We start from the raw sequence: 16,836 nt of genomic DNA, 5'->3' as shown, positions 1-16,836 counted from the left end.
CCTAGAGGAAAGGAGAGATAGGGGAAATATGATGACGACATTTAAATGCTTAAAATATATGAACAACTTTTTCAGAGATGGAGAAGCCGAAGGACATGATTTGAGGTTGCAGGATTGTAGACTTAGGAGAAACATCAAGAAATATATTATCACGGAGAGGGTGGTGGATGCCAGGGATATTCTCCCAGTAGGGGTGGTGGGGACAAAAGCAGTGACAAAAATATTTGAGAGAAACACAGAGGATTCCTATGTAGAAAGTGGTTGCGATGAAAGCAAAATTTAAATAATCCTCACATTTAAAAACAGGAGTGCAGGTACAACTCCAGCCACTTTGTTGGGCAGACTGGATGGACTATGCAGGGTTTTATCTGCCATCATTTACTATGCTACCGTGTGAAATAGTTTAGTTCAGGGGTTCTTAACCAGTGAAAAGCAATGGGCAAACCTAGTACTTCTGCAATGAAAACAAATATAGACCTTTCCTGGAATTTTTAAAAAGTGTTAACATGGCGTAGATAGTGAACACAGCACTCACAGGACACAGCTGGAAAGTTCTCCATATTTTGCAACCTCCACAATGAGGATGACTGAGAGAGGATGCCAAAGCCACAACAGGTGTGAGCAAAACCCAAATAAATAAATAATACAAACGAGGGTCTGAGTCTCAGCAACCAGTGATACTGCATGCTGAACTGTTTACCTTACTCACTTGCTGGGTATCACGACTGTATACGTTTTAAAACTATGAAATAAAGTGCTATTTTTGTTCTTCTGGCATTCATAAGGGCGGCTTCTCTGAACTGTAAAGAGAGAGGCTGTGTGTAATGACTCCCTAATGAAAGCCAGCTGGAAATGCATCTCTTCTGTGCTGGATATGTAGAGGCTCTCGATTATCCCTTTACCAGTGATTAACATAATTTAAGAACATACGTTATGGGAACATCTTTGTAATGTGGCTGCTGTGGCTGACTGCTCCCCTCCAATGGAGTCTGGGTCACTGTTGGCATAGACTTATTCACAAGCACTTGCTTGTTTTCCACCTTCTCACCTAAAGAGAAAAAAATAACAGGAAATGACAGTGATGAGATGCCCTTATTAAATTATCACAAATAACCGAGGGCCTGTGACACTGAATACTGGCAGCATCCAGATAACTCCTGCTGCTGGTCAGTCTATACCTGAACAGTCAGCACCAATATCCAGGTGTAGATTTAAACATCATGGTGTTAAATATCAGAGGAATGCTTTCCCATCCCATCCCTGATATTTCAACACCGCAGTCAGTGTTGACTTCAAATGCTGACTGCGGCTCTTACATTTACACCTCACTATTTTCCACTGGACGGGTATAAGACAGCCGACAGAGCTTATCTGACCACTGCTGCTATTCCACTTGGTAAGATCGGCAGCACCTGCTGTTGGCTGGCTCGGTTCCGGCCACTTTCAGTGGCACCATCTGTGAAGTACCACCGAAGATCGTTAGTGACCAGGAGAGTCCAGGATCCAAGCTTCTGTTTTCAAGCACTACGAGAAGGCAGATGCCTTGATTGAAGATAAGGCCTCTGCCTTCAAGCATCTTGGATCCTGGTGAACTCCGGGTACCAACAAAAAAAAGACCCTGCTGCCTGGGGGGGGAGAGAGTAGGGATCGAGGGTGTCATAGCATTTGTTCTGGAGCAGGCATGTGTGTAGGGGGGATTGGAAGGCATGGGAGGAGGGGTCAGTAGAGGGATTGAACTTAAGGGGGGCACCAGAAGATCAAAACTGTTGATAAGGGGTGGGATGGGGGCCAGGAGGGGGGGGACGTGGTTTGAGGAAGCATCACCATGGAGTATGGTGTTATGGATCTCTACTTGCCCTGCTGCAATACATGAAGGACAGATGCTGGACACACTCCCTGCATGTACCACACAGGCTTTGCAAACAGTGAACACAAGGTAAGTGCAAAGAGTTTCTGACCCTTCCAACAGGGGCCCTGTGGACATTCCAGGAAGCAGGTCTAACTCTCGATGTCGACCTTTACCAATATGGAACATTCCTTCCCCTTCTGCAGTGGGGAATGAACATCTATATTTTTATTTCACCAAGTCATGCCCAGAACACACCAAGACCACATGCATCTTCTTCAGTTTTAGATGTTCTCATTCTGGCTTTGTAAAATTAGGTGTAGGATGCCATATTTGAAAGGTATTAATCCGCAAACGCACCTTTTCCGGAGATGGGAAGGCGGTAGAACGAGAGGACATGAAATGAGATTGAAGGGGGGCAGACTCAGGAAAGATGTCAGGAAGTATTTTTTCACGGAGAGGGTGGTGGACGCTTGGAATGCCCTCCCGCGGGAGGTGGTGGAGATGAAAACGGTAACGGAGTTCAAACATGCGTGGGATATGCATAGAGGAATCCTGTGCAGAGGGAATGGATCCTCAGAAGCTTAGCTGAAATTGGGTGGCGGAGCAGTTGGGGGGAAGAGGGGGTGGTGGTTGGGAGGCGAGGATAGGGGAGGGCAGACTTATACGGTCTGTACCAGAGCCGGTGATGGGAGGCGGGACTGGTGGTTGGGAGGCAGGAAATACTGCTGGGTAGACTTATATGGTCTGTGCCTTGAAAAGGACAGGTACAAATTCAAGGTAAGGTATACACATATGAGTTTGTCTTGGGCAGACTGGATGGACCATGCAGGTCTTTATCTGCCGTCATCTACTATGTTACTATGTTACTATATTCCTGGTTTATGAACATTTAAATTGCGAATATTCTTCTAAAATAAGAACTGCAGACGCTCTTCTTTCCAAACATTACTTCAAGGCACATTACAATTCATGGACAGTAGATAATGTCTCCACCCCAGATGGCTTACATTCTAGGAGTGTTACTTACAAAACCCACCAGTAGGAAAATTACTGTGGGTTACTCAATCCTACAGTTATTTTCCTGTATTGTTGCAGGATCATCATGCATTTCTTGGCATAGGAAAATGCAACAGTGGGCTCCAATTCAGCTCACTATCTTTCAAAGGGACCAGCAAGGTCCACATAAATGCCATCCCATCCCTCCCTCTCGCATCACAATTTGAGAACTCCCTCCAAATCTTCCAATCCCTTTTGTCAATAGTCTGTCCCCCCTGAGGCCTACTGGGACTGGTAACATGGAATGTTGCTACTATTTGGGATTGTGCCAGGTACTTGTGAAGATGGACCAATGGTCTGACCCAGTATGGCTATTCTTATGTTCCTGCCTCAGCAACTCCATTTTCAAAAATGACAAAATCTGACCCTTAGTAATATTCTTGTGGTACTTCGGGAGCTCTCCCTCTTTGGTGGCCTCACCCCTAGTGGCAGTACCAGAGCCAGGCAGCATCATTTTTGAAAATGAAGCCATGAGGACCAAAGCAACTAGGATAACTTCTGACCTCAACTGACGCCACAGGTGCGGGGGAGAAGGGGGGAGGGGTTAAGTGTTTTTTAATACCAGGAAAGGGAAGGTATGCTTTGGAGCATATCAGACCATTTAAGTCCTTCCACGGGAGAATCAGCTCACACATTAGCAAACTGATAAGAACATAAGCATAGCCATACTGGGACAGACCAAATGTCCAACAGTGGCCAATCCAGGTCACAAGTACCTGGCAAGATCCCTGAACAGCAAAACAGATTTTATGATGCTCATCCTAGAATATGCAATGGATTTTCCCCAGTCCATCTTAATAATGACTTATGGATTTCTTTAAACCCAGCTTTTGCCACATTTTCTGGCAATGACAGAGTTTAATTAGTCGTTGAGTGAAGAAATACTTTTTCTGGTTTGTTTTAAATGTACTACTTAGTAGCTTCTTTGTGTTCCCCCTAGACCTAGTATTTTTGGAAAGAGTAAACGAGTGATTCACATCTACCTGTTCCACTCCACTCAGTATTTTATAAACCTCTATCTTATCACCCCTCGGCTTTCTCTTCTCCAAGCTGAAGAGCTCTAGCCACTTTAGCCTTTTCTCATAGGGAAGTCATCACATCCCCTTTATCATTTTTCTCACCCTTCCCTGTACCTCTTCTAATTCCACTATATCTATTTTGAGATGTGATGACCAGAACTGCATACAGTATTCGAGGTGCAGTCGCACCATAGAGTGATACAAAGGCATAACATCCTTATTTTTGTTTTCCATTCCTTTCCTAATAATACCTATTTGCACTCTTAGCTACCGCTGTACATTAAGCAGAGAGAGTTTCAACGTATCATCAACGATGACACCTAGATCCTTTTCCTGGGCGGTGACTCCTAATATGGAACCTTGCATCACATAACTATCAGGCTTATTTTCGAAACAGAAGGGCACCCATCTTTCGACACAAATCGGGATATGGGCGTCCTTCTCTCAGAGTCGCCCAAATCGACATAATCGAAAGCTGATTTTGGGCATCCCCAACTGCTTCCCGTCGCGGGGATGACCAAAGTTCCCAGGGGCTTGTCGGAGGGGTAGCGAAGGCGGGACTGGGGCATGCCTAACAGATGGGTGTCCTCGAGTGATAATGGAAAAAAGAAGGGCGTCCCTGATGAAAACTTGGGTGACTTTACTTGGTCCATTTTTTCTTATGACCAAGCCTCAAATAGGTGTGCCAACTAACCAGATGACCACCGGAGGGAATCAGGGATGACCTCCCCTGACTCTCCCAGTGGTGACTAACCCCGTCCCACCCTGAAAAAAACAACTTTAAAAACTTTTCTTGCCAGCCTGAAATGTCATACTCAGGTCCATCGCAAGGGAGGTATGTGTGTGTCAGCAGAGGCACAGCGAAGGCGTGGACATCCTTCTTTCAAACATTTTGGACATCCTGAACTGCCCCCCCCCCCCCCCCCAGGGACGGACAAATTTCAAGGGAGTGGAGGAGTGGCCTAGTGGTTAGAGCACTGGTCTTGCAATCCAGAGGTGACTGGTTCAAATCTCACTGCTGCTACTTGTGATTGAAAATTGAAATAAATAAAGGGGGTGTCGGAGGCATAGCAAAGGCATGGACATCCTTCTCACAGAAACATCCACATTTTGGACATCCTCAACTGCCATCGCAGGGACGGAGGCATAGCGAAGGACGTCCTCAACTGCTGTTGCAGGGACGGAGGCATAGCGAAGGACGTCCTTCACTCATACTCTAAAAAAAAAAAAAAAAAAATGTTTTTAAAGATGTCCCTGACGAGCACTTGGGACATTTTCACCTGGACTTGTAATTTTCTAAGGTTGTAAGATGGCAATTTATTTAAGGCTGTAGACGGCTATTATACACGCAGCTTGTCTGCATGTATGAAGCTGTCTTTGGCATGCGCAGAGCAGCCACGCATAATGCTTGGCTGCTCTGCACTGGCTTCCCCTCCTTAGGAAGGAAATCGTGTGCAAATGAGTTAACAGTGAGTAGCTCATTTGCATGCGATTTCCTTCATGCATGCCCGTTCCTTTCCGAATCAATAAGGGATCAGTAAGGGAAGGGCTTTTTGCATTCAATTAGTGCATCAGTTAGTCCACTGCAGAGAAAAAAAAAAAAGAGGTGATGGTATCTCTCTCTGGTGAGATCTCATTTAGATTAACAGTACAGTCCATACCTTCAAAAAGATATAAACATGATAGTCGGTCCACAGGGCAGCTACTAAAGTGGTCTGTGGGCTTTGTCATAAAGCAAATGGGGAAGAAAGGCAGATGAGGGGAGATCTGACAGAGACATTTAAATACCTCCACGGCATAAATTCATAAGAAGAAGGCCTCTTTGAAATGAAAGAAAACTCTGGAACGAGGAAGGTGGTGAAAGGTGACAGACTTAGGAGTAATCTAAGGAAATACTTCTTTATGGAAAAGGCAATGAGGCTTGGAAAAGCCTCTCAATGGAGGTGTGAAGATTAATACAGTATCTAAATTCAAGAAAGCATGCAAAAAGTATCAGGTGGTATGTTGGAAAATTCTCTGCATTTCCTTGGTTTCTTCAGGGCTACTCAACTACAATTGAGAAATGATAAACTGGACTCTACTGAAACTAGGTGTTGGGTGGACCTTAAATTTCATGTCCATCTTATTGGAAATAGGTTGAATGTTAAATGGAGACCATTGCTCTTGTAGGAAACCATAGCTACAGTGGACTTCAGGCATCTATGAACGTTAATAATGCCAAAACATCTGAACACAGCTCTGTTTCCTGCTGTAGTGGAAAGAAACCTCTTTTGACCATTTACTGAATAAATCTTGGGTAAGATATGCATTCATAGGGAGATTTATTTCATGCAGAAGGCGATAGAAGCAGAAGACTGGCTTCTGATCTAAGGAGAATTCCAGAGGAACAAAATTCTGATTCAGGTGATCCTTTAGAACACTACAGGACAGGTCTGGACATAGCTAGGGCCGGGGGGGGGGGGGGGGGGGGGGGGGGGAAGGCTCCTTAACACACTGAGTCTGAATGATTCTCGTTCCACAAGAGCAATACTAGAGGACTGAGACACTGTTGCATAGTTGATAATGGGTAGATGGCAAGTCTTAAGGCAGTCCTTAAAGGTGTTGATCTTCATCTGTGGGAATGAATGAAGTTCCTCTGGAAGAGGAAGAGCAACAAATGGAAGAGACTCATCAGCTACTGTTATCAGGACGAGTGATGCCATATGAGGCCATCTCATCGGGTAGGACGGCAACTCAACTGGACAGCTCCTCTTGGCTGGATATGCACTATCATTACAAAATAGAAAAGTCTTGCACTGAAGCAATCGACTCATCATATGTGCTGTCTCCACTGAATTGAGAGGCTTGTGGGAGGATTTTGCTGACACAAGATGAGTAATAAGCACTATTATCCTGGCACACTGTCTTCAATGATAGATAGTACAGGAGGATGCCTAAGCAACATCTATGCTAATGTGTTTATGTTCTATAGCACTTTGAAAGGAACCTTAGTGCTACCTTCACCAGGCCTGTGCAAGAATTCAGATGATGGTGGTGCTTTGGGACTAGAAACCTCCAATTTTGAGTCCAACCACAAAGGAGCAGTGTCATGGATCCTCTAAGCTACAGTGCAGGATGAAGGTGAAACTTTTGCAAAACAGAACCTGCTCAAATTGCAGAGACAGCTAATCTCTGTGCAGACAACATTCTCCTCGTCTTTTTGGACAACCCAAAGCTTCTTCCCAATTTCTTAGTGATTGCAGAGTCGATTTAGATGGTCTTTTCAGGCTTCAGGAGACAGCCATTCATGGTGTTTATTGTCAGCCTGGTTGCAGTCTAAATCAAGGTAGATTAGGCTGTCTGGGATATTTTAACCAAGAACTAAATCAAATAAAAATTTAAATGACTAAAGCAAGAAGAAAAACTATTTTTTTTTCTTTTTTAGGAAAACATAAAAAGAAAGACATCGGAACACATACAGGAGGAGAGTGTCGTTTTTGTATCCATGTGGCAGAGTAGAAAAAATAAAACAGAGTTCTAAAGAGACTACTGCGTGCAAGAAGGCTATACGTGCCCAGAAACTTCACAATTAGTTCGGAGATCTGTGAAAGCTGTTCCAACCCGTTGCCATCAGATAGCGTCTAATTATGTGCCTGTCAAAAACAAAAGTATTTTTAGACAGCAAAATGGAAAACTATTTTTACCTGGTGAGCAAATACCATCAGCATCCAAGATTTCGTGGCGCCAAATGGGTTTTCGCGTAGCTGCATCCAGCATTGGGCCCATGACTTTATCAAAAGTCTGATTGGTGTAGCGTTTCAGAGTACACTTTGCATTCTTGTACACAAGGCAACGTCCAAAGCCTACCAGGAAAAATGGAAACTATTAGTGCATCTATCGGCTGCCAATAATGGAAAAAAAACTTAACAGCGTAGGAAATAATTTTATAAACCTCTTGCAGATATGTACATAGACTTTTAGAGAACATTGAGACCAAAACCTGCTCTGCCATGAAGGGAATATGACTTTAGATTCTTAAGCAAATTTGGTTCATAAATAAACAATAAATACATGCTTCAAAGCTGAACTTATCCATTCCATATTTACTGGATAGACTTGTGATTTTACCTCAATTTGCTTTAAGATATGTGCTGTTTTTTGCATACTTTGAAGACCTCCCTGACAGAAAAACCTCGTCACACTGCAGTTATTCAAGTTATATGTTTATATTTTATGTGCTACAATATTGGTTTGAATCACACCTTTCTAAAGAATGAAACCCATACTCAATACAGATTATATTTTTATGTTAATGTAACAAAAATACATAACACTTATATAATAAAAATGACCATCAACATATTAACAATCCAATACATAATTAAAATATCAGTATATATCACACTACTGTAGATGTTTATTAAAAACATTAATAAAACCAATAACTACACAATCTTACTAATACTGAGACCTAAAATGTGTTACTCTCACCAGGGAATGTAAAACAAACATGGGTACTGAATAGGTGACTTGAGGTTAAGAGTTAAAAGCAGTATTGAAAAGGTGGGTTTTTAACCTGAGCACAGCAGCAGGTACAACCCTGCCCACCTTTCTGGGCAGAGTCACTGGTCTTTATCTACCATTTATGTATTAGGCTACTATGATATACAAGTTGAGCATTGGTTAATTTTCTATGAATAAGCAATGTAGTATACATTATTCCAAAATTTCAAAGACTTCACAGCTGGTTCTTACCTCTGTCCAAAGAGGCCTTGTTCAGGACCAAAGCATCTTCAATGTCATAACCACTGTAACTCATCACAGCTACTGTGGCGTTCTGCCCAGCTGGCAGTTTTTCAAACTCAATCAGCTCAATGGTTTTTGTTTTCACCATCGGTTTCTGTGGATATGCCAGCAGGTACATCAGAGTATCAATTCTGTTCCTCTGATTGTAAGCAATAGTACCTTCAAAACATCAATTAAAACTCATTTTAATCTTGCTGAACTCAACTGTGATGCATTTCAAACTAAATCATTGCCTCTGGTGAATGAACCTGTCAGTCACAGCCTAGGTAGGCCTCACACTTAAGCTATGTAATTGTGTTTTACTCTGAGCTGAACTCCCATGTGCTTGTCTGATTTTAACTGCAGTTGACAAACTACTGGAAACTGAGAGCAATGTGATTAAAAACTGGGAGTCAACAAGAGAAAAATGTACACACTTTGACCCTCTTTCCTAAGGCATAAGGGTCCTTGCTGGTCTCCCGCTTAGCCACCTAACCCCCCTTCAATCTGTCCAAAATTCCGCTGCACGTCTTATCTACCGCGTGAACCGATACTCTCATATCACCCCTCTCCTCAAGTCGCTTCACTGGCTCCCGATTCACTACCGTATTCAGTTCAAGCTTCTCCTAATGACCTTCAAATGCACTCAATCTGCAGCCCCCCATTACCTCTCTACCCTCCTCTCCCCCTATGTCCCCACCCGTAACCTCCGCTCTCAGGACAAATCACTCCTATCTGTACCCTTCTCCACCACCGCTAACTCCAGACTCCGTCCCTTCTGCCTCGCATCACCTTATGCCTGGAACAGACTCCCCGAGCCCATACGCCATGCGCCCTCCCTGCCCATCTTTAAGTCCTTACTCAAAACCCATCTCTTCTCCCTTGCTTTTGGCGCCTAACCACCTTCTCCATTCATGATACACTGACTACACTGACTACATAGTTTGTTACCTTTAGATTGTAAGCTCTCTTGAGCAGGGACTGTCCTTCCCCATGTTTTAACTTGTACAGCGCTGCGTAACCCTAGTAGCGCTATAGAAATGCTAAGTAGTAGTAGTAGTAAAGGACCGTCAAGGTTACAACTCATCCAAAATACAGCCGTAAAACTTATTAATGGACTTAAAAAGTTTGAGCATCTTAAAAAAGCTCACTGGTTAACCTATAACTCACTGGATTACACATAAATTACGGTTATTAGCATTTAAAATCGGCATTTCTAATGAACCTCTTTATCTTGCACGATATCTAGTTCCATATATTCCATCTAGAGTTCTTAGATCTGTGTAGCTACTTCAACTTAATGTGCCAACTTACAAAGAGATCAATCACGAACATATTAGGGAAGCGATTTTTTCAGTACAGGCCCCAAAAATTTGGAACTCTCTGCCAAACACTTTACGACAATCCCAATCTCTAGACCAGTTTAAAACTGATCTAAAAACATTTTTTTTTCAAGATGCTTATTCAGCTACCCCATAATTTCCAAACCCTAAACTTTGAAGCTCAGCGAGGCTGCTGAGGGACTGGACGTCGGGCTAGGATACCTTATCCCTTATTTTACGTTCCTCCCCCTCCCCCATTGTGGATAGTATGTGGTGTCTAAAACTAACCCCCTTCAAATTCTTTTTTTTTTTTTTTTTTTTTTTTTAATCTTTTATTTATCAGTTTCAACATACAATATAGGAGTAGCTCCCAATTGAAAAACATACAAAGCAACTATTTTAACCCCCTTCAAATTCTAAACTTAAAATTTTTAGATCCTACACCACCCTAGATGGTAATTCCTATGGAAGGGATAGAAAATTTTTAATGAACTTGAAACTTATCCACAAAAAAAGGGAGTAAAAAAGAAAACTGGGTTTGGGGAGAACAAGGACATACGTCTTCGACATACTAAGTTTGTTGAGATGGTGGGACATCCAGGTAGCAATAAGGAAGCAGGGATTTTGGACTAGAGGTGATATTTCTGGTATAAAGAGGTAGATCTGGGAGTCTGTATAAATATATAAAAATGCTACTAGAAAGCTAAGGGAGATCATAAGACCAACAGAATGGGCATTCAGAGAAAAAACCCTGAGGCACATCAGTAGATGACTGAATAGAGATAAAGGAGGACACGCTAAGTAGAAATAAGATATGACACTAGAATAACTGAAAAACCTTGGCTTTCACATTTATTTTAAAGCCATACTGACTATTGTGGTTCTCTATACTACACGTTATACCACTCCAGTATCCAGGTTACAACTTGTTCAGAATGCTGTAGCCCCACCTACTAACATTAACAGATTTGATTACATTACCCCTGCTTTAAAGAGACTTCATTGGATCCCAGTTACGTTTAGGATTTGCTGTAATATTTTAATTTATGACACAAAGTCATATTGACAGGCATTCCTGTTTATTTAGCCAACGTTTCATTCCTTTTCACTCTCAATTTCCCCACTCGTACACAATATTTTAAATCAACAAGCCATTTCTGCTGTGTACCACCTTAACAAAACATGGCATACTGTTCTTTCTGGGTTTGCTAAAACAGAACACTGTTCTCATTCATTACACTCTAAGATGAATCAGTTATGTTTTTAAAGACTACTGTAAATACCCATTTATTTTCCTCAGACTTTGGAGAAAATAGGAGACATTACCTGGAAGGGCTCAAATTGATTTAATAGTTAAAATAAACAAAAAAGTTAAAAATTGAACAATATTTTTTTGTTTCTTCCTTATTAATTGCAGCTTTCTCATTCTTTTGTTTTGTTCTTCCCAGGGACATAGCCAGACCTCGGCAGGAGGAAGGTCCAGAGCTCAAGGTGGGGGGGGGGGGGGCACATTTTAGCCCCCCCCCCCCCCCCCCCACTGGTTCTTTCTCTAACCTTAAAAGATTTGGAAACAGGCCATCCAAATGGCAAATGATATTTAATGTGAGCAAGTGCAAAGTGATGCATGTGGGAAAGAAGAACATGAACTATAGCTATGTAATGCAAGGTTCCATATTAGGAGTCAGAGCCCAGGAAAACAATCTAAATGTCATTGTTGATGATATATTGAAGCCCTCTGCTCCATGTGCCACAACAGCTAAGAAAGGAAATAGAATGTTAGGAGAAAAGGAAGGGAGAATGAAATTGAGAATATTATAATGCTTTTGTAATCCTCCACAGTGCAACCTTGAATATTGTGTGCCATTCTGGTCACTGCATCTCAAAAAAGATACCGCAGAATTAGAAACGTTAGAGAAAAGGCCGATGAAAGTGATAAAGGAGATCGGATAACTTCACTAAGGTTAAAGAAGCTAGGGCTTTTCAGCTTGGAGAAGAGATGGTAAAGATGAGATATGAGTGAACTCAGAAGTCTAAAAAATATTAAGTGGAGTGGAAATGGTAAACATGACTAGACTACAGGGTATGCAATGAAGTTACCAAGTATTAAATTTAGAACAAATCAGGGAAAATATTTCTTCACTCAATGCGTAAACAAACACTGGAATTCATTGCCAAAGAATGTGGTAAAAGTGGCTAGCACAGTAGGGTTTAAAAAAAAGGTTCGGATAATTTCTTAAAAGAAAAGCCTATGTCACTATTATGATGGACTTTGGAAAATCCATTACCTTTTTCTAGGATAAGCAAAATAAAATCAGCTTTCATCTTTAGGTATATTGCCAGGTACTTGTGACCTGGATTGGCCACTGTTGAAAACAGGATCCTGGGCTTGATGGGCCTTTGGTCTGTCCCAGTATGGCAATGCTTATGTTCTTATGGTCTAAGAAAGGATTGAAAGTGGTATAATAAGTTTATATCAAATAAACCAAACAAAATTCCAGGTAAAAAGATGATCAAGGCTAAAGGCCTTTGACTTTAGCCATGAACAGGACACTGGAGACTTTTTCAAGGATTTTATCTGATAGGAAATATGATAGAGGAGTGGCCTAGTGGTTAGGGTGGTGGACTTTGGTCCTGGGGAACTGAGGAACTGAGTTCGATTCCCGGCACAGGCAGCTCCTTGTGACTCTGGGCAAGTCACTTAACCCTCCATTGCCCACCGCATTGAGCCTGCCATGAGTGGGAAAGCGCGGGGTACAAATGTAACAAAAATAAATAAAATACTGAGTGAAGTGGAACAGGTAGGTGTGAATTGCTTGTTTACTCTTTCCAAAAATACTAGGATTAGGGGGTATACAATGAAGCTACTAAGTAGAAAATTTAAAATAAATAGAAGAAAATATTTCTTCACTTAGTGTGCAATTAAACTCTGGAATTTTGCCAGAGAATGTGGTAAAAGCAGTTAGCTTAGGAGCGTTTAAAAAGGTTTGGATAATTTCCTAAAAGAAAAGGCCATAAGCAATTCTAAGGGAAGAGAATGGGACTTGATATACTTGATATGCCTTTCTTTGGTATTTGCAACTACATTCAAAGCAGTTTACATAGTATATACAGGTATTTATTTGTACCTGAGGCAATGGAGGGTTGTGACTTGCCCAGAGTCACAAGGAGCTGCAGTGGGAATCAAACCCAGTTCCCCAGGATCAAAATCTGCTGCACTAACCAGTAGGCTACTACTCCTGTTGTACTCTTCTGGAATCTTGCCAGGTATTTGTGACCTGGATTGGCCACTGTTGGAAACACGATACTGGGCTTGATAGACCTTCAGTCTGTCCTAGTACGGCAATGCTAATGTTCTTATGTTCTCACAGATGAATGCACCGAGCACAGAGTAACTGGAGTGTGTTGAAAATGGCTTGAGCTGAGAGAAAAGTCGAGGAGTGAAGGTTAATGCAAAAGATAAGATGAAGCAGATGGGATAATACCAAGGCAAATAGGATCCAGAGGGTGATTTTTGAGGAGTGATATGATCGTAACATTTTTGGAAGCAGCAGGAATAATTGCAATAGAAAGCAATCGTTTGAGAATGTGACAGATGGGAGAGGATGACTGCAAAAGAAACTGAACTAAGGGACTGAATGGAATGGGGTCAGAGGAACAGGTGATCAGATGTGATGATGTTAAGGTGGCCAAACAGGTAGAAAAGCAACAGCGAAAGTTAGAAGGATGCTTGGGTGTAAAGGGAGAGGAATGGCCAGTAGGAAAAAGGGGGTGATGATGACCCTGTATAAAACCCTGATGAGACCTCATTTTGAATATCGTTTACATTTCTGGAAACCCTACTTTAACAAAAATATAAATAGGATGGAGTTGGTCCAGAGGGCGGCTACTAAAATTGTCAGTCATCTTCGTCATAAAGTGTATTGGGACAGACAAAGATATGGAAGAAAGGTGGGAGAGGGGAGACATGATAGAGACATGTAAATACCTATGCAGCTTAAATGCACAGGAAGAAAGTCTCTTGCAACTGAAAGAAGCTCTGGAACGAGGGGACAAAATTTTGATAAATAAAATATGGTTATTTTGTATAGGCTATTACTTTAATCCCAAATATTCATTCCTTATTACAAACACCAGAGATCTCTTCAGACCAATTTGGACGACTTTTTTACATGATCTTACTGTTCTTATAGTTCAGTCTTTCATTCCTCTTTCCTTTCGATCTCATTCAAAATCTACGGAAGCTCAGCTCTGCTTTAAGACCAATAGCACCAAACAGGATTTTATTTCTATATCAAAAAAATTATACCAAAAATCTATAACAAAAAGGAACAGAAACCAACATAAAAGCACATACAGTGCCTGGAATTTCCAAATAAATTCGATTACCCTTGTAAAGTTCAAACAAAGCAAATGAAGCATTTTTTTCAGCAGCTTAGATTGTAAACATTTTACTGCAGTGGATAAACCATTGTAACCATATAATTTAGCCTGTCCAAATATTTCACGTCTCAGTTATGGTGTCTTCATGAGCTAGGGTTTAAAATGAACTTTGATCAGTTTATTCTTTTAAGTTAGGTGTTTTGTCATAGCTATCAAAAATCCCTTTTGTTTCTGCTAAGGATATTCAGCAGCTTTTGTCTTCTCAGCATCAGCAGTAACGTCAGAGAATTGTATCTAAGAAGATAATTATGCAGGACCTAAGGTCACAGCAGCTGAATACACCAAGCTCAGAAACACAGACAATGAATTGCAAATGACAGAGAAACAAAACGTTAAAAAACCCCCACCAAGGAAAAACACAAAAGAACTCTGCGGATTCTGAATGGCCTTTCTGTACACAGAAATCTCACTGAACTGTGTGTGGTAACAGCCAAGGAGGCAGCCAAAACAGCTGAGGAAGAAAACACAAGGAGGAAACTGGAAAGGTGTGATCTAAGAATAAGCTATTTCTTGCCCTCCCATTTCCTGTAACTAAAGGATGAACAGAAAGCCAAAATGGGAATTTCTTAGTAAATGGCATCAGTTCAGTACTGTAAAACTCAAAAGACCCCTCTGTTCCTGTAGATTCTACTGTCTCTCCCACCTTAACTTCTCCTAATAGAGACTCATTCTTCTAATATTCAACCACACCGTTTGACTCCACTCTAGGGTCTGGATTCCTTATATAGCATTGGGGAGCATTTCATCCTGTTTTTACTTCCATTCTGTACGAAGTTCTTTCTTCAGTGAAGGCTCCCGTTTCTCCCTTGGACTCTCTCCCTCCTTTGGTCTATTGTATACCAATGTTATTCCTAAATGGGATTCATAGTGGTTCATGTAAGAGAAATCTCAAAAAAAAAAAATTACAGAGAAAAAAAAGTTTACAAAACTGAAAGCAAAGTGCATAATTAAACTTAACTTTCAAATTAAAAAGGTTGTAAGCATTTTCCTAAAATGTATACCAGAAGGTTGTGTTTTCAAGAACACAGGTAACGCATTCCATTGACGTAACGCATTCCATTGACGTACCCCCCTGAAAAGGGAAAGATTTTTCAAGAATAGGTTTTAATCTGACATTTTTCATGGAAGGGTAACCTAGTGTTAAAGTCCAATGATAAAGATTTCTCTTAGAAGGAGGAATCTCTAACAATTCCACCAACCCTACAATCTGGTATTAGGTCTCTTACTTACATGTTGATGATTATCACTGTCTTTGTTCTGGTCTAGTTCCTCATGCTTGAAAATTGATGGTCTGACCCATCTTAAAAAAGCATTCTTTGGATCTTTCTGACATTTCTAACTTTCAAATTTACCTTTTTTTGTCAAAGGTTTTGGAAAAAGATGATTTGACTGCCTTATTGACAAGATTAGATGTGTACTGGATTCCAATAAATCAGGCTTTGTTGTTTCCTTGGATCTCAGTGTGACATTTGATCCTGTAGAGCATCAGCTATTCATCTGTAGACTTTCAAATATTGGTATAAGCATTTCACTTAGTTTTCCTTTTGAGTCCTGCAGGTTTTCAGTTTTTCTGGGTTCTGCTGTATCCTTAATTACTTTTATCATCACCAGGGTCCCCAGGGATCAGTATTATCCCTGACTCAAACATTTTCTTGCACTTCTAGCCACACTGGTTCCAGACTTGTGAGTGGCTTTTTCTATGCTAATCTGTAAACAGTCTACCAACCCTGATACTGGTCACCTTAACAAATACCTGGATTTTATAACTTTCTGGCTGATTCATAACTATTTGAAGCTGAATGCAAGTACATTGTGAACAAACTACCTTGTCTCCAAGTACATCCACTGATCGATTAACTACTAAGGACAAGAGAAGAACCAATCACAATCTTATATGTTCAGACAGACTTCTGCAGCCCAATGGTTAGTGCATCAAGGAAGCCTGTGATCTTGGGCAGATCACTTAATGCTCCATTGCCCCAGATACACAAACTTATATTGTGAGACTACTATGGACAGAGGATATACCAACATATAATAAAAATGTAAATCGCTTTGGTTGACCACAGAAAGGCAGTATATCAAATCCTTGATTACTGAGCCAGGGTATTCAAACTCTATATATATTAAAAAATATATATATCTTGAACGGGTGCAGAGCAAGACATGCTGTTTGACTTTTACCTGCAGAAAAGGTAGGCAATTTTCACATTGCCAGCATACCCAGGTAAAGTGCTTTTCAAAACTGTTCTTCCAACATGTACTGTATTGAATATTCAAGTTTGAATTATGTATGAAAAGTAAAAGTTGGTTAGTTCATTAAATTTGGGACATGTAACTGAATATTGCATGTTTCCTGACGAGGTCTCATGTTTGTAAGGATTAC

At 41.1% G+C, this 16,836-nt stretch overlaps 1 protein-coding gene across 1 annotated transcript in view; it reads right to left on the bottom strand.

Moving 5' to 3' along the window:
• The window catches only part of POLR3B (RNA polymerase III subunit B), a 126,238-nt gene that overhangs the window by 29,914 nt on the left and 79,488 nt on the right, over positions 1–16,836 (bottom strand). Inside the window, exons 20-22 of the mRNA XM_030214044.1 lie at positions 8,659–8,868; positions 7,608–7,766; positions 931–1,048 (exon numbers count right to left, since the gene is read on the bottom strand). Of these exons, the coding sequence (XP_030069904.1) occupies positions 931–1,048; positions 7,608–7,766; positions 8,659–8,868 (487 nt within the window). The remainder of the gene's footprint in view (positions 1–930; positions 1,049–7,607; positions 7,767–8,658; positions 8,869–16,836) is intronic.

Source organism: Microcaecilia unicolor, chromosome 9 (assembly GCF_901765095.1).
Source record: "Microcaecilia unicolor chromosome 9, aMicUni1.1, whole genome shotgun sequence".
In the NCBI taxonomy this organism is placed as follows: Eukaryota; Metazoa; Chordata; class Amphibia; order Gymnophiona; family Siphonopidae; genus Microcaecilia; species Microcaecilia unicolor.
The sequence above is the reverse complement of the archived record's forward strand: the minus strand, read 5'-3'. Positions and strand labels throughout refer to the sequence as shown.